General features: G+C 43.8%; 1 protein-coding gene and 1 long non-coding RNA gene across 2 annotated transcripts in view; one reads left to right on the top strand and one right to left on the bottom strand.

Moving 5' to 3' along the window:
- The window catches only part of LOC138846330 (uncharacterized), a 75,371-nt gene that overhangs the window by 9,419 nt on the left and 43,178 nt on the right, over positions 1-22,774 (top strand). The gene's annotated exons all lie outside the window — the stretch shown is intronic.
- LOC138846314 (leucine-rich repeat-containing protein 37A2-like) overlaps positions 1-22,774 on the bottom strand; it is a 30,202-nt gene that overhangs the window by 6,037 nt on the left and 1,391 nt on the right. Inside the window, exons 3-10 of the mRNA XM_070061717.1 lie at positions 17,686-17,757; positions 17,059-17,133; positions 7,753-7,871; positions 4,556-6,321; positions 4,147-4,251; positions 1,567-1,616; positions 255-303; positions 38-174 (exon numbers count right to left, since the gene is read on the bottom strand). Of these exons, the coding sequence (XP_069917818.1) occupies positions 38-174; positions 255-303; positions 1,567-1,616; positions 4,147-4,251; positions 4,556-6,321; positions 7,753-7,871; positions 17,059-17,133; positions 17,686-17,757 (2,373 nt within the window). The remainder of the gene's footprint in view (positions 1-37; positions 175-254; positions 304-1,566; positions 1,617-4,146; positions 4,252-4,555; positions 6,322-7,752; positions 7,872-17,058; positions 17,134-17,685; positions 17,758-22,774) is intronic.

Raw genomic sequence — 22,774 nt, 5'->3', positions numbered from 1 at the left:
CCCAAACTCAGTCCGGTGAAGTGGCCCTGTCACGTACCCTGCGTCCTTGTCAGGAAACTCTTCCTTTACGGAAGGCTCCTTGTCCGGGGGCAAGTCCTTGGCTTTCTTGCATGTGCCACCGAAAGGGCTGAGCAGACGCCTCAGCCAGAGTGGCCACCTCAGCTGGAAGAAGCCCTAGGAAAGACAAAAAGACATGTGAATTGAGCATTTTCCCTGCTGTCTCCAGCCACACGCTGCAGCCTCCTCCCATTTACCTGAGTCTCATCTTCCGAACACTTTCTAGGCACTGATTGGTGAAAGCTCCTTGGGGAAAAACACACACAAGACCATTAGAGACGAGTGCCATTGTTCACTTCTCACAGTGTGCATCTCCGGTCTTCCTGGGACAACACATGTACTTCAGCCATCACTGCAGTAAGCACTCACTACAAGCCTGGGGTCTCAGACGCAGTACCCAGGGCGCTGGGCTTCCAGGAGCCCTCTGTCCCTACAGACCTGCAGTGTCTCTGGGGAGACTTTTGTCTGTTGTCAGTCCCAGTGCCTTTCTCAGCCAAGTGTGCTTGCGCAGTGGACACACTGCACCACCACACAGGGCAGAAGTATTTTCTCTCTCCAGAGGCATTTGACACCTGCCCCTTTAGGATTTAGCCTCACAAGCATCATTCACTGGGGTGTAGGGAGAAAATGCTTGTGTTTCCATAGCTGCTCTAGTCCCCTATAAATTGAATCCTATGAAGCAATGTCCGAGTCCAATAGCAACGTTACCCAGCTCATAGATTTTTCTCACTGCAGGGTGTCTGTCACTGATGGAAGATTGAGTTGTGAAACCAGTTTAAAGGGCAAAACCAGCGTGGAAATACAAGGTACCCTTTTTGAATATGATTAAAACAGAAAAAGAGTGCATTGTTTTAGCAACTGCTTGTGTCTACAGAGTGTGTGGGTATTGATTTGCAATAGAAATTGTAGCACACAGCCCAAGCTCACTATGACCAAGGGAGAAGTCCCTGGCTGGGGAGGAACCTTCCTCTCTGTGATACTCACTGGCAGTGTGACTATGGGACTAGTATTGTCCCTTTCTCCTTGTATCCTTACCATAACAGGGAGAGACAAACGGTCTGAGAAGGTGTGAATAAAAGGCATAGGCAGCGGGGGTCTGGAAACCAGTAAGTTTTCCAGCCACCTCATACATTTTACTCTCCAGCAGCCTTGAGGGTGACTGTCCCCCTTCCCCCAGTGTCATGTGTCTTTCCATAGCCCTTCTCCGAGCCTCTGGGAAGGCCTCTGGACTGGCCAGATGCCACCAGCAGCAGGAACAGCACAACCAAAGCCCCTCCCTAGCTGCTGTGTCTCGGAAGGACCACTGACAGCACATGTGTCCATGCTGGTGCCGTCTCCCCAGCCGTGGCTGGGGACCAGTTTTGCTGGAATCAGGCAAAACACTCAGATGGGTAGTCTTCTGCCTCTGGCAATGTCCTCATTCTAAAATGAGCAGGTTTAAATAGATGAGTTCTCAGTACTCCTCTACTTCTAAAATTCTAATGTAACAATTGTCAGACTGATACTTACGTTGAAGATTTTTCTATGTCTTCCCTTCCTCTTCCTCTATGAGAGTAAATCTGTTTTGTAAGGAAAAGCAATCATTAGTCACCATAATGATTCTATCTCCAAATCGTTTACCTTCCCTTTCTTTCTCTAAAAGCCTTGTCTGCCCAATAAGATAGCTTTTTTGAGGACAGGAATTCTGTCTTGTTAATAGTTTTCACTCTTCCACAGTCCTTGGTCTTGAATGCCTCTGGGACTTAATACATTCTATTGACAGCCAGTCATCAGTGAGTCCTCTTAAAAGTGGAATGGGAGTGCAACGTCATGCATTTAATCTATACTAATTTGGGAACATGGAAGTTGTAGTCCTTAAACAAAATAAAAAAAAATCTGGAAGAAAAAAAGTGGAGTAGTAGGAAACACCCTTAACCTGCTGAAAGTATGGACCAGAAACCTAAACAATGGTGTTTTAAAGGCAAGAACAGGAGTAGGATACTTATTAGACTGCTACTAGTCATCATTGTTGAAAAGGCTGAAATTAGTGCAATAAGAAAAATAAATGGGGTATAATTACTGCAAAGGAAGAGACAAAACTGTCATCATTTGCATAGGAGATGGTGGACAACCTAAAAAAAAAGCCCAAGATAATCAGCTGACATTTTGTTGGACGTAACGTGTGGGTCCAGGGAGGTGACTAGGTGCTGAGTCAGGAGAGTAGTACAGTGGATCTCCTGTTTGTTGTGCACCACCAGTGACTAGAGGGAAAATGGAGTACAGAGCCCTTCTTTAATAGCAATAGAAAGGAATAAACTATCTTGGAATAAACTCAACGAAAGTTGTGTAAGATTTATGTGATGAGGATGCTCTTCTGAAGTCCATAAAATGTCATGTTTCTAGGGTATAATAAAGATGTCAGTTCTCAAATTAATCTACAAATTCAAGGCAACTTAACTCAAACCCCAAGAAAACTTTTTACAAAATCTGACCAGCTGCCATCTTTAGGGAAAAATAGATGAGAAAAACTACTAAATTTATGAAAAAGATTAGAGAGCAGGAACTTGCCCTACACTGAAACTGTGTAGTGTTAGGGTGGGCACTGCCCATGCTGGTCTCTTTCTCATCTCTATGCTGTGATCATTTACTTCTTGTGGCTAGACATGTCTTTTAAAAAACTTTCATTGACGATAGACAGATTTCATGTATACAGATTCAGGAACATAGTGATACTTTCCACCTTACCCTCCCTCCTGCCCACACTCCCATCCCTTATTCTTCCCCCCTCTCCTATTTCCATTCTTATTTTATGAAGATCTATTTTCAGTTAACATTATACTCATAAGATTAACCCTACACTAAGTAAAATGTTCAACAACTAGTATGAAGAAAAAAATTCACTGTTCTTCAACAGTTCACACAAGGGCTATTTAAAATCGTCACATCTCAGGGATTTTTCAAGATGGTAGCATAGGGAGGCAGCTTGCTGCTCTAGTCTAGGGATGGATAGTTAAAAAAAAGTGGAAGGAGTGCAATCTCAGGGAAGGTTTAGGGAGAAAATGGTAGAGGAAACTCCATGCAAATTGGATGGATGCTGTGGACCTATGTGGAGGGTGTGGACTTGCACAGTTTGAGACCCCAGCAGCTGAGAGCCTCAGCACCAGCTTTGGAATGAGGCAAGACCATACTGCAGCAGCTCAAGCCACTGGCAATAAAGCTGTGGGAAAAGCCTGGCATGGGTCTGGCTTGGAGCTCTGTGGGGGATGGTGTACCTACCAACCTAGAGCAAAAAAAAGTGGGGGAGTTCACGTTTCTCTCTCCCCGACCACAGGCACTGGCATGCTGTAACTAGCCAAGAGAGGGCAGGCACCACTTTGGAGATACATAACAGCTGCTCCAGCTAGTGACCATGAACCCAGCAACCAACCTAGAGGAGATGCCGGACTCTGGGAGAATTGACAGGGGGCTGGGTGCTTGTGACTGTGGGAGCCTTGTGTGGTGGGACTGTGAAAACACTGGGCTGTGTGGGAGGGTGCAGGCAAGCTCCAGGGAGGGAACACATCTTAGAGCAGCTTGATGCAGGAGTCAGCTGCAGTGCATCAGCTGAACTCATTTAGACAAAGTCTTAGACATTGGAGCAGTGGGATGCTACGTAGATCTAATGACTCTGTAAGATAATACTTTTGTCTTTCGGCTGCATCCTTTCTCCCAAGGGCAGAGACAGTTCCTCGAGGGTGGAGAGTATATAATCTCATCGTTTCAGCAATGAGGAAAGAAATCAGTGGTAGAAGAGAGTACATCAAATCCCTGACACAATTTTGGAGAACTTCTGCCACTTTACTCTGGCCTTCTTACACTTAACCTCTCCAAATGTCCAGTCCCTTGTTATCTCGGTTCCAGTTGCACAGAGATTTCCCACGAGTGGGGTTCCTTTAAAAATCTGTGGAATGTGCTTTTCAAGGGAAAGAGTAAAGCGCATCTCAGTCTTGGTGACTAAAGAGGAAGGTCAGCTCGTGGTACGTGGAAAGTGGCTTTGATGTTCAGTCTGTGGATTCCGAATCTATTACAAAGGAAGGATGCACTCTGGCAACCTGAACGAGTCGTCCTTACCTCAATGAGACAGAAGATGATAACCAGCATCGTGACCACTGCCGTCACAGATATTGCCACGATGAGCTTGTTGTGATAGCCGTGTTCTTGAGCTCCTTTTGCGAGCTAAGAAAGAGCACAGTTTAAAAAGACAGAATAAAGAGCTGGGAAATATGAATGCTAAATATTCAGAACCCCGTTCTTCAGGTGAGTGGCGTAAAAGATCTTAAAAGACCATACAAAATCTGCTGTATTATATATAATCTTGGTATTACTCATTTTCTCTACAGTGTGTTAGGTCTGCCTCCTAACAAAGTGTCACCGTCTTGGCAAAAGTTACATTACCGAGACAAGATCTGGACTGGGAGCCCCTGGTCTTCCCGCTTGGGGTCTCCTAAGTGATGGGAAAGTGCAGGTCTCCTGTCCTCACCTTACTCGACTCCTGCTCTTTCTGTCCACTCGGGGCTTCTGTACTCTCATTGATATAGGTCTCGGTCCTCCACTGCTCTGCGTCCCATTCTTCCTTGGCTATCTTTTCTTCCTGCTGCTCACTGAGGAGCTTCATCAGGATGCCTGTTTTGGAGATGAGCTTGGCACAGGGCAGTTGCACCTGGGCCTCAGAGCAGTCCATTTTCAGAGTGCGGATGACGTGAGAAATGAGCCTTCTCACGTCCGTGTTGGGGATGAGGGACTGTAGCTGCTGATTCAGCTGAATTTCAAGCTGTTCTCCCTGGGACAGCATCACGGGGTAGGTGAAGCCTGCGGGCATGGTGGGGGCTTCAGTGCCCTCGCTGGGGTATTCCCACTGTGTTTCCTTGGTTTGGTCCACAGTCGGCATTAGGTTGAACTCGGTCCCAGCAGAATCTGTAGCTGAAGGATCTGTGTGCATTTTGTCGCCAGGGAGCGTTTCTTCATGTGCAGTGGTGTTTTCTGGCAAAACGCTTTCTTCGAAAACATGCCCTCCGGAATGGTTTTCCTCCCTAGTGTCTTCTATAGAAGGTTCTCTCAGAGGAGGACTCCCCTGAGAAGGCAGGCCTCCGAGGGATGAGAAAGCCTCCCCGGAGGGGGAATTTATGAGACTCCGCAGTGCAGGGAACGGAGGCCTCTTCCCAGCCATCTGCCTGTTGAGGGAATTTTTCCTTCTGAACTTCCGACTCAGTTTGGCCTTGGGGGTTCGGAGGACCAGGTGAGAGCGAGTTTTGTGAAAGCGGTAATTCTGTCTGGAATGCGAGATTGGTTTCCCTGCTGCCTTATTTTTGGCTCTAACATTGGCATCTTCTAAGACAAAAATGGTGTAGGTTAAGTCTTTTCCTTTGTTGTTGATCTCAGAGAGAGATTTTGCAGGGGAGGTAGAAGACCTGCCCAGGATGTGTTTCTTCAGGAAAGAGGGGGCTGCAGCCTCACGTTCCTTTGTGAGCAAGGGCTCCGTGTGCAAGGAGTTTCCGGCCACCTGCCTGGGCCTCTGAGCCACTTGAAGCTCCTTCAGCTCCCTGGAGCCTGCTCTCCCAAGCCTTCTTACCCCAATGCTCTCCGCAAAGGGCCAGGTGCCCCGTCTCCTCCCGAGGCTCTTCCTCATCTCCTGGAGGTGCCTTTCCCGTAAGCCCTTTGGCCCCTTGATGACTTTTTTCACTCTCTGCAGCCTGTACCCCACACTTGGCATGGTTGCCAGGCTGTTCTCCTGTGACGGGGCAGTTTCTGATTTCTTTTGGAGGATTTGAGGGTTAAATTGATGACCTAACAGGATAGGCTGCATAAGCATGGCCTTTTCTTCCTTCTTAACCTCATCAATTTTTTCTTGAATTTCTTCATCTAACAAATTCTGTAGAAAATAGAGCTTTCTCAACTTATTTCTGTAAGGATGAGAGGGCCTCCTTATGTGGGTTTTCACGTAGCTCAGGGACTTATCTCTATCTTGCACATTTGAAAAAAGCAGTGTAATGAATGGTAATAATGTTGATTCTACATTTTGTAGATTTTCCTCTGAGAAATAAGGCAATATGTAATTCAGTGCACTAATAACGTCACTTTCATTGTTGAAGTCCCGCTGTTCACTCATGTGGCCTGGGAAGTCCACGCTGTTTCTCTCTGATACTGGGTTCCCTGGCTCAATAGTCAGCTGCTTGCTGGTGTTGTTCTTCCGGGCTTGCAATATCTTCATGAATGCCCCCTTTGGGTTCCCTATAGATGCTTCTTCAACTGTCAAAAAAAGAAGAGACTGCTTTTTGGTACGGAAGACTGATGGGACAGCTTTATGTCAGTCCATAGCCCTACACTCTGATCAATTAAATTAGGAGTCAAATCCAATATTTGGGGTACCATTGAGACTTTAGAAAGAAAAGTAAAACCAAACTCAAACCTATGAAATGGCAACAAAAAAGGAGAAAAAGATATTTTTGAGAGTGGCATTCAGAAGAGTTCGCAGTGTTAAAAAGCAGTAACTATGATCAGTATTATTTCATTGGTTTCCAATGACCAACCACTCCAGGCTTAGAATAAGGCTGGAAGACAAATGGCCCCACCCAGCTGCCCCTTCTGTGGCTCTGCCCCTGCTTCTCAGCCACATCATTCCACAGTCCTGCCTCATGCTGAGGGAGCATAAGGCTTCCTCCCTCCCTCCCTCCCTCCCTCCCTGTGGCCCTGTGTTCTTGATGCCATCACAGGTGTCCATGGCAAGAGATAGGCATGTAAGGGGAGTGAGGGCAGAGGTGGTCAAGCCAAGGGGCCTTGCTCCTCACCTCAATGTGTTCTTTCCCACCCATGTACAGGGAGATTAACAATGCTTGTCCTTCTCACCTCTTGAGATGAAGGGAATAATATAATTGGTAGGAAACTGGTCTGGAAGGTGAGCAACACTGTGTAGATGGGTATACAGTTATCACTGTGCTAATGCCTCAGATCCCTGACTGAGATCTGAATTCAAGCTGTCTAAGGAAGAAAGTGGTCACATTTTGGAAGTCATGACATCAGTGGTAATAACCCTCATCTACAGAAAGATACTTAAAATTACCCGAGTGTTCTGTGGATAGAAAAGCGTGAGACTCAGAGCAGGTTCAGAGTTGGACAGTCTACAAGTGCATGGAGGAGCCTTCCGACTCCATCAGAGGAGCCAGGCAGCCATTTCTGGTTATGGAACCAGAAACTCCCAGGCTCCAAATAAAACAGCATCACTTGTACTCTTTTATACAAGTGCAAAAACAAACAACCACGGTGAGCAGTGTAGACCTGTTCTATAAGACAGAGGGCCCTTGAGGCCCAACACATAGAAAACCAGTTTATAGACTGTGTGCAAATGAGTTATCATTGAAAAGCAAAGCACCCAAGAGCACAGAACACCACGTGTGTGGTTCCCAACATTGCTTCCTTCCCCTTCCACCTCTTTTCCATGATCCTTTGTGCATATGTAAATTACATAGTGGTAACTATGTTATTAAATTACATAGCGGTGATTGGGAACCTGACTTTCAGCAAGGGAGCAGTGTAGCAATTTAGGGAGTTTAAATCTGAATGAATGAATAAAAATTCAGCAATTAATTACATTGTTACTTTACACTTGACCCTAAAATTTTAAAATAAGAAATTTAAAACAAATAAAAATTAAAAAAAGATCCTCAGGAAGTTCCGACTCACGGCAATGTGTCGTATTTGGCAGGCATTCATTGTCACAGTGAAGCTTGATGGTGTTGCAGACAACCTCGATAGTATGTTTAAATTGGCAGAGGCAGCAGGCCATATGGCTGGGTAAGATCCTATGAATAGAGACAGAGAATTAAGTTACCTGTAAAGGGGTTCCTTGGGTGGGTCAAACAGGTGAGCCAAGGTGCCAGCAAAGGAGTTCTTGAGGTATGTGGCCAGGACATTTGGGTAGGAGCCTGGTGGCCAATTGTTGGTCTTGAATATGAGAATAAAGGAAGGAGGGAGAGGTGGCCCAAGGAGGCATAGGCATGGAAGTGGGTGTGGTGTATCCAAAATAAAGTCAACAGGGTGAGCATTGGGCACCATGGATCTGTCGTTTGACTCAGGGGTGTCTCCTTCCAGTTCACAAGTCTCACTGTGGGTTGGGAGTGCACAGGAGGACTTCCCCCAACCTCTAGAGTACTCTTCTCCATCCCTGTTGGAAGTGTTCACTATTAGAAACTACTCTGGTCCCAGAAAAACGACTGACTGCAGTAATTGTTGGAAAAGATGTGGAGAAAAAGGAACACTCGCTCACTGATGGGTGAGTGAAAGTAATTTGAGCAGGCAGGTGTTTAGCCCAGCCATGAAGATGCTGCTTGGGACAAGCACATCCCCTTCTGGAGTGCCTGGCTCCATTTCTGATCCCTGTTTCCTGCCAGGGAGTGCCCTGGGATGTGTCAGGTGGTGCTTCCCTAAATACCCAGAAATGGAAAGGCTGCAACCTACAGTAGGTGTGTGTTTTTAAGAAACTGTCAGTCTATTTTCATTATATTTTTTTCAAATTTATCATTTCAAAAGTTTCTGTGGAAGGAAGAGAGAGAAACACACATAAACACATCTTTTCTTTTTTTTTTTCTTTTTGACAGGCAGAGTGGACAGTGAGAGACAGAGACAGAGAGAAAGGTCTTCCTTTTGCCGTTGGTTCACCCTCCAATGGCCACCGCGGCCGGCGCATCGTGCTGATCCAAAGCCAGAAGCCAGGTGCTTTTCCTGGTCTCCCATGCGGGTGCAGGGCCCAAGGACTTGGGCCATCCTCCACTGCACTCCCGGGCCATACCAGAGAGCTGGCCTGGAAGAGGGGCAACCGGGACAGAATCTGGTGCCCCGACCGGGACTAGAACCCGGTGTGCCAGCGCCACAAGGCAGAGGATTAGCCTATTGAGCCACGGTGCTGGCCACATGTTTTCATTAGGTAGTTTACTCCCCAAATGTCTGCGACATCCAGGGCTGGGCCAGGTCAAAGCCAGGAGCTCAGAAACTAGTTTGGTTTTCCATGTGAGGAGCAAGAACTCAAGTCCTTGGGGCATCACCCACTGCCTTCCAGGGTACATGTTAGCAGGAAGCTGTGGTGGAGCAGAGCCGGGACTTGGATCCAGGCATTCTGATGTGGGATTGGAGTATCCCAGGTAGTGGCTTAACGGCTGCACCAAATGCCTGCCATCATAAACAGTTTAATTTTTATTTGTTTTATTTTTTAAAGCTTTTATGTAATGAATGCAAATTTCATAGGTACAACTTTAGGAATATAGTGTTTTTCCTCCATACCTGCCCTCCCACCCCCACTCCCGTCCTACCTCCTACTCCCTCTCCCATCCCATTCTTCATTAAGATTCACTTTTGATTAACTTTATATGCAAAAGAGCAACTCTATACTAAGTAAAGATTTCAACACTTTGCACCAACCCCCCACCCCACAACATAAAAAGTACTGTTTGAGAACAAGTTTTGCAGTTAATTCTCATAGTACAACTCATTAAGGACAGAGTTCCTACATGGGGCGTAAGTGCAAACAGCTTAATTTCTAATACCCCCAAATTGGAACAACCTAAGTGTTCACAAATAGGTGAATAGATAAACTATGGTAGGTTCATATAATGAAATGCTATTCAGCAATAAAAGGAAATTAACTCTTGGTACACACAACAACAAGAGTGTCTTAGTCATGTTGAGTCATGTTGAGTGACAAAAACTGGTTAGAAAACAGTGCATACTGTTTGTGGTTCCATTTCTATAAATGTGTAGAACATGCATAATAGCCCATAGTAACAGTAAGAAGGTCAAGGTTACATGGAAATTGGATTGGGGAGAGCAAGGAGGGATGGAAGGGAAGAATGATAAAAAGATAAAAGCACAAGTGGAGGTGGCGGGTATTTTGCTGTGGTCATGGCCTATGGTATATACATCTATCCACATAGGTGGTCCACTGTGTCTATTATTTCTTCATCTCTGGAACTACTATGAAACTGCTCAGAGGAAAGAAGGAAGGGAGGAAGCAAGAGAGAGGAGGAGGAAGGGGGAGGGGTGGGAGTGAGGGAGCAGAGGAGGGAAGGAAGGCTAATGATTGAGTCCACATGAGAAGTATGCTGCTTGTGATACCCACATCCTGTATGGCAGTGCCTGGGTTCTCGGTGTACTTTTTGTACTATTCTTTACTTTTCTTTGGGGATTGAATTATTTTTAAAAATATTTATTTATTTATGTTATTATTTATTATTATTTTTCACTCTCCAAATTGCCACAAAAGCCGAGTGGAGTAGCTGGGATTCAAACTGACATTCCAATATGGAGTGCTGGCATCACAAGTGGTGACTTACCTTGCTGTGCCACAAGGCCTGTCCCTAGTAGGTTTGAGTATTTTTATTTTTATTTTTTTTTTATTTATTTTTTTTTTTGACAGGCAGAGTGGACAGTGAGAGAGAGACAGAGAGAGAAAGGTCTTCCTTTTGCCGCTGGTTCACCCTCCAATGGCCGCCGCTGCAGCCGGCGCACCGCGCTGATCCTGGCAGGAGCCAGGAGCCAGGTGCTTTTCCTGGTCTCCCATGGGGTGCAGGGCCCAAGCACCTGGGCCATCCTCCACTGCACTCCCTGGCCATAGCAGAGAGCTGGCCTGGAAGAGGGGCAACCGGGACAGAATCCGGCGCCCCAACCGGGACTAGAACCCGGTGTGCCGGCGCCGCAAGGTGGAGGATTAGCCTATTGAGCCACGGCGCCGGCTCGGTTTGAGTATTTTTAAAATAAAATTGGCAAAAATGCTAACAAAGCTAGTTGGTTATCTTATTAAGAATTATTGGAGGCTGTTCAGGGAGATAAAAACAGCCTGTTTAATAGGAGTAAGTCCTCAAGATTATACTTAAGCAGTATAATTTAGTGATTAGGAATACAGATTCCATCACCAGATTAGGTTCACATCTTAGCTCTGCTAATAATATGATCTTGGGCAAATGGCTTAGACTCTGTTTCTCAACCACCTTATTTTGATAGCACCTACCTCTAATGAGATGTGAGGACCAAATGAATCAGCACTTGAAATGTGCCTGACACATGTGAGTGTGCAACACCAGTTAGCCACTCTAGTTATTCACTTGCAAACCACTACCTGCACAGTACTGATGCTCTCCCACCTTGGGTTGTTTGGGGGCCTTCTCTGAGGCAAAAGGATGACTTTATTAGGCAAACAGAACCTGTGTTTCATGGAAACACGAAGGCTGTGGGTTGGGGGCACAATGTATAGAGTTTAGATTAACACTGGATACACTTAGTGGGCCAGGCTCTTTCTAACCAATAGAATAACCAATGGTTGAGTTGTTACAGATGACTAATGTTACTTCTTTGGGTCCAGAGAAAGCTTCATATAGAAAGAATGCACTCAGAATGCTAAGCTAGTGTTTTACTAGACTTCAATTCTAACAGGAAATTTTCGTTAAGTCCTTTCTACCCCTAACTTCGTATTTTGAAAATTTTCAAGCCTACAAAAATATCCGAAAGATTGGTGTCATGAGTTTACATGTTCTCTCACTTAGATTCAACTGTTGCTAACATTTTGCCACATTCACTTTCCACGTGTGTGTCTCTATGCACTTCTTGGACAAACCATTTGAGAATGAGCTGTAGATATGATGACCTTTTCTTGCTAAACCTGAAGTCTGTGTCTCCTAAGAACAAAGGCATTCTCCTGCATATCCACAACACTATTATCACCCAGTCAGCTTTAACATTAACATCACCGTCTATTGTGGTCCACATGCAGGTGCTCTCAGCTGTCCCAAACATGTCTTGGCTACTTTTAAATCAGGCATTGCATTTTATTTTCATGGCTCTTTAATTTTCTTCAGTTTAGAACTGTTCCTTTTTTGCAGTGTTTCATGGCATTGGGATTTTTGAGGCATTCAAATCAGTTGTTTTACAGCATGCACCTCAATTTATCTTTCTAAGACCAATACTGAATATAATCACCAGGGAACATTTATTTTTTTGAGTGGCTAAGATTTTTTTTTTAAAAGTTTTATTTATTTGAAAGGCAGAGTGATGGTTGGGTGCAGGAGAGAGAGAGAATGAGTGGAGGGAGAGGGAGAGGGAGGGAGAGAGAGAGAGAGAGAATGAACGTGAATAAATCTTCCAGCCACTGGTTCATGCCCCAAATGGCCACCGCAGCTGGGGTTGGGCTGGGTTGAAGTCAGGAGCCAGGATCCAGGAGCCAGGAACTATATTCAGGTCTCTCCTGGGTGGCAGGGGGCAAGCACTTTGGTCATCCTGTGCTGCTTTCCCAGGTTCATTAGCAAGGAGCTGGATGGGAAGTGGAGCAGCTGGGACTTGAACTGGCACTCCCATATGGGATGCCAGCATCACAGACAACTTCACCTTGTGCCACAACACCAGCCCCACTAGGGAACATTTCTGGCAGGAACACTGCATCTTGCATAGAGAATGTTGTAGTTTTGCTGCTTACTAAAATGGATGCACTAGGGATGATGTCAGTGATAAAATATTTATTTTTAGAAGATTTTTATTTATTTGAGAGGTAGAGTTACAAACACAGAAAGGGAGAGACAGGGACAAAGGACTTCCATCTTAAGCTGGTTCACGTCCCAAATGGCCTCAATGGCCAGAGCTGGGCCAATCTGAAGCCAGGAGCCAGGAGCTTCTTCCGGGTCTCCCATGCAGGTGCAGAAGCTCAAGCACTTAGGTCATCTACTGCTTTCCCAGGCCATAGCAGAGAGATGGATCAGAAAAGGAGAAGCCAGGACTGGATCCGGTGCCCATATGGGATGCTGGCACCACAGGTGGAGACAGCCCACTATACCACAGCGCTGGGCCCCAAATCATTATTTTCAAAAATATTGGCAAATCTGGGGCCGGCACCATGGTGCAGTAGGTTAATCCTTCACCTGCAGCTCCGGCATCTCATATGGGCACTGGTTCTAGTCCCAGCTGCTCTGCTTTTGATCCAGCTCTCTGCTATGGCCTGGGAAAGCAGTGGAAGATGGCCCAAGTCCTTGGGCCCTGCACCGGCATGGGAGACTGGGAAGAAGCACCTGGCTCCTGGCTTCGATCAGTGCAGCTCCAGCCATTGTGGCCATTTGGGGAGTGAACCATCGGAAGGCTTTTTTCTGTGTCTCTCTCTCACTGTCTATAACTCTTATCTGTCAAATAAATAAATAAAATTTTAAAAAATATTGGAAAATCTTTTGAAATTGCTAATGACCTGAGGTATAACTTATTCTTACTAGATAATATTTAAGTATTAAAGACCATTGCACATTAATATGCAATAAAGGGGCCAGCGCTGTGCTGTAGCAGGTTAAGCCTTCACCTGCAGTGTCAGCATCCCTTATAGGCACTGGTTCAAGTCCCAGCTGCTCCGCTTCTGGTCCAGCTCCCTGCTAATGCACTTGGGAAAGCAGCAGAGGATGGCCCAAGTGCTTGGGCTCCTGCTCCCACATGATTCAGAATAAGCTCCGACGCCTGATTTGGCCTGGTCAAGCCCTGGCTGTTGTGGTCTTTTGAGCTAGGAACCAGCAGATGGAAGATCTTTCTCTCTCTCTGTATTTCTGCCTTTCTTTTTTCTTCTTTTTTTAACTTTTATTTAATGAATATAAATTTCCAAAGTACAGCTTATGGATTACAATGGCTCCCCACCCCCATAACTTCCCTCCCACCCACAACCCTCCCCTTTCCCGCTCCCTCCCCCCTTCCATTCACATCAAGATTCATTTTCAATCCTCTTTATATACAGAAGATCAGTTTAGCATATATTAAGTAAAGATTTCAACAGTTTGCACCCACATAGAAACATACCAGGGGATTCCAATTCAGTCCCATCAAGGTGGCATGTACCAATGCCATCTCACTAGTCCCAGTGATCAATTTCTGTTCAAATTGATCATAATGATAGGACTAAGAGCCAAAGGGAGCACATAAACAAGACTAGTGTCTGCAAATACTAGCTGATAGAATAAAAAAGGGAGAGAATGATCCAGCATGGGAAGCGAGATACACAGCAGACCCATAGAATGGCAGATGTCCTAAACAGCACTCTGGCCTCAGAATCAGCCCTTAAGGCACGCGGATCTGGCAGAAAAGCCCATGAGAGTATTACAGGCATGGAAAGCCAAAACACTCTGGCAAAAAAAAAAAAAACCCTACATGTATTTCTGCCTTTCAAATAAATAAGTAAGTCTTTAAGAATGCATTAAGGCCCATCGCTTATGAGTCACGACACAAGTGAGCTGGCCTGCTTTGTCTAAACTCCTGAGGACTTCCAATAATGAACTCCAGTGTAACAATTGCTTTCAGGTTTTTATAGCCTTGGTTGCACATGGCTCCAGAAAATGCTAGCACTTTTCCTGTCCACTGATGGTCAAGTATAAAAAAAGCAGCTAGAACACCACAGCCTTGGCTAACTGAGAAAGCTTGTTGATGATGAGAGCTTTGACTCTTTGGAGAGGAAGGCCTCTCACTGACCTGGGAGGATCCACTGTGGCAGATGCTGCCCAAGGTTGAGGAAGAGGAGGCTAGAGCAGAAACCAGTGGACTTGATGATGTGGGAACGTTAGTCAAGGAGGTGATCTGACAGAAGTGATTAGGGCAGGGTATGCTGTGAGAGGCCTTTCCCCATTCTTATCTTGTGGAGTCCGCTCAACTAGCCTTATCATAGTTTCTGTTTAGCTTGTCCAATTGGCAGGGGGGAGGTCACAATGGAAGTTGCAGTGAGTTTATGGTAAAATGTCAGAATAGAGCTCTAAGGAAATCCTTTTTAAAACTTCAAAACTTGAGATACTTCAAACTCTGCATGAAAATTAACTAGAAAGGATCATGGACCTAAATGTAACTCTACAGTTTCTACAAGAAAACAGGAGAAAATCTCTGTAACTTTAGATTAGACAATGGGTTATTTGAAAGATTTTTTTCAGGAAAGGCACAATAAAAGGACAAACCATACAAGATAAAAGTTGCTATAGGCTCATCAACATTAAAAAAAAATTAACTTCTACTCTTCAGAAGGTACACTTAGTAGAGTGAAATGATAACTCACAACCAGAGAGAAGATATTTACTAAACATACATCTGAGAGAAAGTACTCATACCCAGAGCATATAAAACACTCTTAAAACTCCCTAAGATTACCATCAAATTACTACATGGGAACAGATTTGAATAGACACTTGGTAAAGATATTTGCACAACAGTATCGTCAGTTATTAGAGAAGTCTAAGTTTAAACTGCAGTGAGTGTACCCAAGGTGCCAGCGTTAGGATGACTGAGTCCCGCATTTGAGCACTTGCATTTGATTCTTCTCTCTGGTTCCTGATTCCAGCTTCCTGCTAATATAGTTCTTCTGCCTTTCTTTGGTTGAGTAACTGGGGTTCCTGCCACCTACATGGGAGATCTGGGTTGAATTCCCAGCTGTCAATTCCAGCTTCAACCCAATGCTGGTCTTGGTGGGCATTTGGTGAGAGAAATGATTGACTCTCAAGTAACTATTTTTAAATACTAAAAAAACATATAGAGATTCCACTATTTATCTACTGGCAGAAGAGCTACATTAAAAAAAGTTTTATTTTTTAACTTATTTGAAAGAATGAGAGAGAGAGAGAGAGAGAGAGAGAGAGAGAGAAAGAGATTGATTGATTGACCTTCCATCTGCTGGTTCACTTCCCCAAATGCTGATAACAGCCAAGGTTGGGCCAGGACTATGCCAAGGACATAGGTCTCAATGTGTGGGTCTCCTACATGGGTGGCAGAGACCAGAATACTTGAGTTACCATCGGCTACCTCCCAGGGTGCACATTAGCTGGAAGCAGAGTAGCTGGGACTCAAACTTGGCACTGTGATACGGGATGTAGGCATCCCAAGTGGTATCTTATTTATTTATTTATTTATTTGACATGTAGAGTTAGACAGTGAGAGGGAGAGACATAGAGAAAGGTCTTCCTTCCATTGGTTCACCCCCCAATCACCCCCCAAATGGCCGCTACCGCCGGAGCTGCGCCGAACTGAAGCCAGGAGCCAGGTGCTTCCTCCTGGTCTCCCATGCGGGTGCAGGGTCCAAGCACTTGGGCCATCCTCCACTGCCTTCCCGGGCCACAGCAGAGAGCTGGATTGGAAGAGGAGCAGCTGGGACTAGAACCTGGTGCCCATATGGGATGCCGGTGCCACAGGTGGAGGATTAGCCAAGTAAGCCACGGTGCTGGCCCCCCAAGTGGTATCTTAATGCTGTGCCACAACGTCCAGTTTCTAAATGTTTATTAAAAAAGTTGAAATCTGAGGACTAGGACAACACATGTTGTAACTGCCACTCTCGAACATTGTTGGTGAGAGTGCAGACTGCAGCAGCTACTTGGCAAACAGTTTAGCTGTGTGTTAAACAGTTAAATATACACTTAGTAGGTAATGAACTGTCCTACCCCTAGATCTTTACACCAAAGAAATGAAGACACATATCCACTCACAGAACTCCATGTGAGTGCTGTTAGTGGCTTTATTTACAATTGCAAAAAGTTGGAAAACACAGTTCTATAAGCTGATGAAATGGATAAGCAAACTGGTGTAACTACACAATTGGAATATTACTCAGCAATAGGTAGAGGCAGCAACATGAATAGTAGTTTAATCTCTAAAGGATTATGCTGAGTAAAAGGAGCCAGACACAAGAGGCTACACTTACTACATGATTTTGCTTATAAGACACTGTGGAAGGAAAAAGTACAAGAATAGAAACAGGATGAGTGGTTTGAGGGCCTGGGTCTGGGGATGGGAGGAGACGATTGACTGGAAAGGACCATGAGGGACCTTTTTGGGTTGATAGAAATGTTCTACATCAGGAATTTGGTGGTGGTTACATAACCACATGCTTGCCAAAACTCAGCAAACTTTACAGTGTGAATTGAAATACATAAAAATTATACCTCCATAAGCCTGACTTAAGAAAACACGTCTACAGACTTACATGGAAATAAACCTAAGAAAAAGATAACTTACAGGTTTTCCAATTGAAGAGTCATCATGAGGATGTTCTCAACTGTGGTAAGTGGTACTTGTGTTGTTCCCAAGTCTCTAAAGGAGAAAGCCCAAACATTCACGGTATGGACCTCAATAAAAAGATCTGTCCTTAAAAAGGTTGTTTCAGGAAGATGTGGTTACATCAGTTTTGGCTTCTCTATAAAGCAAGACAGCTCAAGAGTTTGTCATGGAGACAGTTCCAGAAAGCCCTGGTTGAAATGACTTTACTATTTGCATCATCAGATTAATGACCTTGGCATTGAAGAGTAGAACCTACACCTTTTTCTGCCATTGTCTTATTTTTCATTTTATACTACATTGACCTCTTTTAATTCTTATTTTTTTCTTTAAAAAATTTACATCTATACCTCTTTGCTTGGGATAAATGGTATTCCTAACATGTATTTGCATGTAACACTGTCTCGCCCTGCCAGCTGTCTTTCCCATGATAAATTCTTTCTCAGTTCTTGCCTCAGTCAATAACTTTTTTCAGTAACCTAATTTATTTTTTTTTTCAGTAACCTAATTTAAAATCATGACTTTTTAGCCTCAATCTCAAATATTTAATGTTTGATGAAAATAAAAAAGGATTAGTTTAATACTTACAGGTATTTTAATGCTGGCAGTTTAAAAAGATACGAATCTTCAATGTTTTTCAGAGGATTATGATTGAGATTTCTGAAAAATGCAATGGAATTAAAGTTATTGGCCTTTCAATAAGCACAAGATTGTATGAGAAATTATATTCCTTTTTGTGTAGACATTTTAGGCTTAAAATTACTTTCTGTGTACTTATAAATCACCCTTAGAATTCAAAAAGCACTTGTTCTTTGGGAACTACCCATGTCTCTTAGAGGATGAATGGAGAAGAGAAAGAGAAAAGATACAAAAAAATGCATAATAAACAAAAAATATGCAAAAGAACTTTTTAGGTGAAAAGCCTTAGAAGTGGAGCCAGTGTTTTGCCTAGCAATTAACACCCAGATTGGGATACCTACGTCTCAAATCAGATGCCTGGGTTTGATTCCCAGTTCCAGCTTCTAATTGCAACTTCCTGTTAATGCAGACCCTGGGAGGCAGTGGTGATGGCTCAATTGGTTGATTCTTTGCTGCCTACTTGGAGACGTGGACTGGTTTCTGGTTCCCAGCTTCAGCCTGGGCCTGGCCTAGCCTAGCCCGAGCCATTGCAGGTATTTGGGAAGTGAACTAGTGGATGGGAGCTGTCTGTGTCTTAAAAAAGAAAGATGTATAGAAGTGACCACACTGATAGGGAAGCCCTTTTTTGTGTAGGAAACACTAATCCTGTGTTCTCCATAATTCAAGGTGCTTGCCTTTCATCTTTAGAAATTTTAAACAAGCCATGACTTAATTCATTTAGTTGATGGAAAAAGAACCCACGTCAAAGCCATACTCTTGTCACGTTCTTCCACTGGTGTTCTCATTTTGCATCACACATCATCACATCACATCACATCACATCACATCACATCACATCACATCACATCACACCACATCACATCACATCATCACGTCACATCACATCACACTGATCATCACATCACATCACGTCACATTGCATCACATCACATCACATCACATCACATCACAGTCTTTGTTACGTTGCTTGTTGGCCTGTCAGTCTCCTGGCCTGTTAGCCCCTTGAGGGCAGGGAACATATGTTATTGTCTTTGTTATGCCTGTGTGTGGCATAGTGCCTGAAATTTACTGCATGGTTAATAAATATTTGTTGAGTAAAGAAATCACATTTTGTTTCCATACCAATACAGTGAATAAATTCATGTTGTGGGAAATTTCATTCCTAAATGCTGTAATAGATTTTTAAATTTTTTTAAAGCAAGCAAACAAAAACAAAAACAGGTAAAAAAACTGCCTTTAGTTTAACTCTACTCAAAAATGTACTGTACTGTTACAGACTGTGAAAATAATAATTCTTACAGATGATATTGATTGGGCTGCCAAGCATCTGTGTTCAGCATTCAACACTGGATGTTCCCAATAACCTCTGTGATAGGTATTATACCCCAGTAGCCTATTGTGATATATATTGTGCTGAGTCACAGAGGCTGTGTAACTTGTTGTAGGTCACTGCACTTGTAAGAAGCAAAGCTGGAGCTGGAGCTCAGTCCTGCCCCAGACTGTGTCTAATATGTGTGCAGAAAAGGGTCCAAATATTTGTCACTTTAATCTGAAGCTTGAGATGACTAAATATAGAAGTACTTTGAAAATTTCATCAACCTTCTCAGGATAGCGCTCATGAAAATTAGTTTCTCTTTTTATTCCTTTTCCCTAATCTTATCCCACGATTAGATATTTAGCTCAGAGTCATTGAGACTAGAGATTTAAAAGCATGTTGTAGGTAACATCAGTGGAAACCTATGTAAACAGTGGAGTGAGAACATTTGAAAATTTATCCCTTCATAAAGGGAACAACAAAATGGTAAAAGTGGTCAGAATCAAGTTTTTGATAATTCTGGAAATTTAACCAAAGGCTTGCGGCAACCTGTGGGGCATTTACTCAAGAAAATTGGCTGACTTTCTGTAAGAATAGTGAGATTTGTGTGGGTTTCGTGTATTTAACTTGCCCTAGACAGTTCCTCCCTGGCAAGCTCAGTGGTAGCCTTAAAAATAGGCTTGCCAGCTTATGACAAGAGCCTCGGGTGATGACTGACATAAATAAGAGTGTCAATTGTTAAATCAACAACAGGAGTCACTGTGCACTTACTCCCCATGTAGGATCTCTGTCCTTAATGTGTGGTACTATGTGAATTAATGGTATAACTAGTACTCAAACAATACTTTATACTTTGTGTTTCTGTGTGGGTGCGAACTGCTGAAATCTTTACTTAGTATATACTAAGTTGATCTTCTGTATATAAAGATTATTGAGAATGAATCTTGATGAAGAATGGGATGAGAAAGGGAATGGGAGATGGGATGATTGCAGGTGGGAGGGAGGTTATGGGGGGAAAAAGCCACTATAATCCAGAAGTTGTACATTGGAAATGTATATTTATTAAATAAAAATTAAAAAAAGAAACATCTGCTTTAGGAATAGACTGATGTCTTAGCAATATTTGGGTTTAGGTTTTTGGATTGTGGATTAATTTTATTTTTAATTTGTTGCTTCTCTTTTAAATTATGAGATGTATTACTTGCATACTCAAAGTCATATGTAACCATGTGAATGTTGGATAATGTTTGAACTTTGTCTAAGTTATTTTGTCTACATTTGAACCAAATCAGGAATTATAATGAGAAAAGAGAAGTATGTGTAAAATGAGCAACAACAACAAAAAAACCTCAAACTCTCCAAAAAAAAAAATAGCCTGTATGCCCAGTATCAGAGAGAGTGAGGGAGAGGGACAGAGGGACAGAGGGAGAGAGGGAGGGAAGGAGGGAGGGAGGGAGGGAGGGAGGGAGGGAGAGAGAGAATGAAAATGAATGGAGATGAGCATGCAGAATGAAGCTGAGCTCCTCCAAAGTGCATCCCAGTGAGCTGTCAGAATCTTGGGCCATCTTCCACTGCTTTCCCAGGCCATAGCAGAGAGCTGGATTGGAAGTGGAGCATCCAGGTCTCAAACTGGCACCTATATGGGATGCTGGCGCTTCAGGCCAGGGCTTTAATCTGCTGTGCCACAGCACCAGCCGTGTCTCTGACTTTCAAATAAATGAATAAATCTTAAAGAAAAAAGTAAAAGAACAAAAAAACCCTAAAGCAAATGAAGAGAATACTTTAAGAGAAGCATACGGTGCAGAGGAAGAATTACCTTAAGAGAAAAGAAGACCTCTTGCTACACAGATGAGAATATGGTGCAGATGAAAAGATTATGAGAAGAAAAGTGTAATAGTTGCAGGAAGTGACAATGTGAAAACTTGTGAACCCTTACAAAACACCCCAAAGGGCAGACCTGAGTTGTTCTCTTCATCTGTAAGGTTTATGCTTCTCTCTGAGTTTGGGGAGATGCTGTTTGGATTCCAGGACACACCACAGAGGGAGGACTGTGCCAGCAGTGTGCAAATGCAGGTGCATTCACAGCTTGCCTGAAGGAGGCGATGCCCATGGCTGACCTTCAGTGTACGACCACACCCAGCTCACCTACAGTGTCAACAGTGGGGCGAATACCCGAGGAGGGAGAAAGCCTGGACTCTCCTCCTAGTCACGCACAGTGCTTGTGAGCAACAGACGAGTGAGCATGTGGGTGTGCTCTGTCTGGGTAAGGGAGCCCCTCTCTACACTCTAGAGTCCTTCCACTACTAAACTATGAAACTTGTATTGTGAGGACCAATGAAGTGCCTAAAACAATTTTTAGAAAGAAGCCAATGAGTTAAGACTTAATGTACATGAATGAAGCAGAAGAAATAAAGTATACTTAATGTTTAGAATTATCAATTACTGCTGATTTTCCATAATATATTTCATTTCTGATTTCACTGAAAGATTTGATGAGTATTACTATTCAAAGAATGCTATGTCACTGGTAAGCTCTTGGCATGTCTTTGAGGTAGATTTCAGATTCACAATAGACTGATCCTACCACACTGCTGTTTTACACAGAGGCTTCATTCAGAAGAATGTTTACTGGGCTGCATGTAGTACGTGCAAAGTAAGGGTGAATGCAGATTTTGCTGAGCCTAAGCCTAACCTAATTTGGGGAATCCCTTATAATGAAACATGCAGAATTATGAATATAAAAATTGCTCCAGCCCCTCCCAGGACCTTGGAAGGGGCACGTGCAAGTGTAAAGCCTTGAAGCTTAGGCTCCAGTTCATGATGAATCCAGCTCAGCTGGCACTCTTTTCTGGACTCTGTAATGCAGTGAACAGCATTGTTTTCACTTTAAAAACCCTCGTCTTTGGTCATAAGATCACTGGTGTCTTCCTGGGGCAACGGGGATAGCAAAAGTTTCCTTGAAGCAGATTAGCTTTGTCTAATAAAAGAATATGTCCCCAAATAAAGGAGACCAGCTCCCAACACACACTTGGTGTATTACAGCCATTGTGCCAATTTTTGAAGTAACCACGAGTTAGATATGTTCAGATCGCATGATAAGAGGATTAGTTTCCAATACCAGCTAGCTCTGGTTTTTGCATCACCATGAAGCAAATGCTTTTTTTCTCTGGCTTAAGATGGACACAGAATCTTGAGATAAATGAACTGGTGCCTCGTGCACTGTGCGCCATCCCTAGCTCTGCTCCTACTTTTTCAGCTCATCTCTCTGGCCTTGCTGCACAGATGCTAGCATGGCTGTCACTCATTTTCCCATCAATGTCCAACTTCCCCCTGCTGGCATGAAAGTCTCTGGAGACAAAGCTTCTGTCCTGTTCCAATTTGTACCCCCAGCACTTAATACAGCACCTGGCACTCGGTGGGCCTGGCACTCAGTGAATGTTCTTAAATGAATTCATTACTTTTCATATGCTGTGATTCCACAGATTTTCTCCCTGTGTTGTCTACAGAAAACTGTACTGGAACTCGGCCCCTTAGGAGGGAATCTAATGGAATGATATATGTTGAGGCCATTTTTACTGATGCTACCAAAACCACTTGGTGTAGGGGCTCCAGGAACCAGCTCCCGGTGTGTGGGTGAAGTAAAAACAGACTCTCAGTGTTCTTCCTCAAGATCTGCAGGCACTGTTGGTCCATCCTCAACACATCCTAAAACCTTCCATCATA

Source organism: Oryctolagus cuniculus, chromosome 17 (genome assembly GCF_964237555.1).
Source record: "Oryctolagus cuniculus chromosome 17, mOryCun1.1, whole genome shotgun sequence".
Lineage (NCBI taxonomy): Eukaryota > Metazoa > Chordata > Mammalia > Lagomorpha > Leporidae > Oryctolagus > Oryctolagus cuniculus.
Note: the sequence above shows the minus strand (reverse complement) of the source record. Positions and strands in the feature narration are given on the sequence as shown.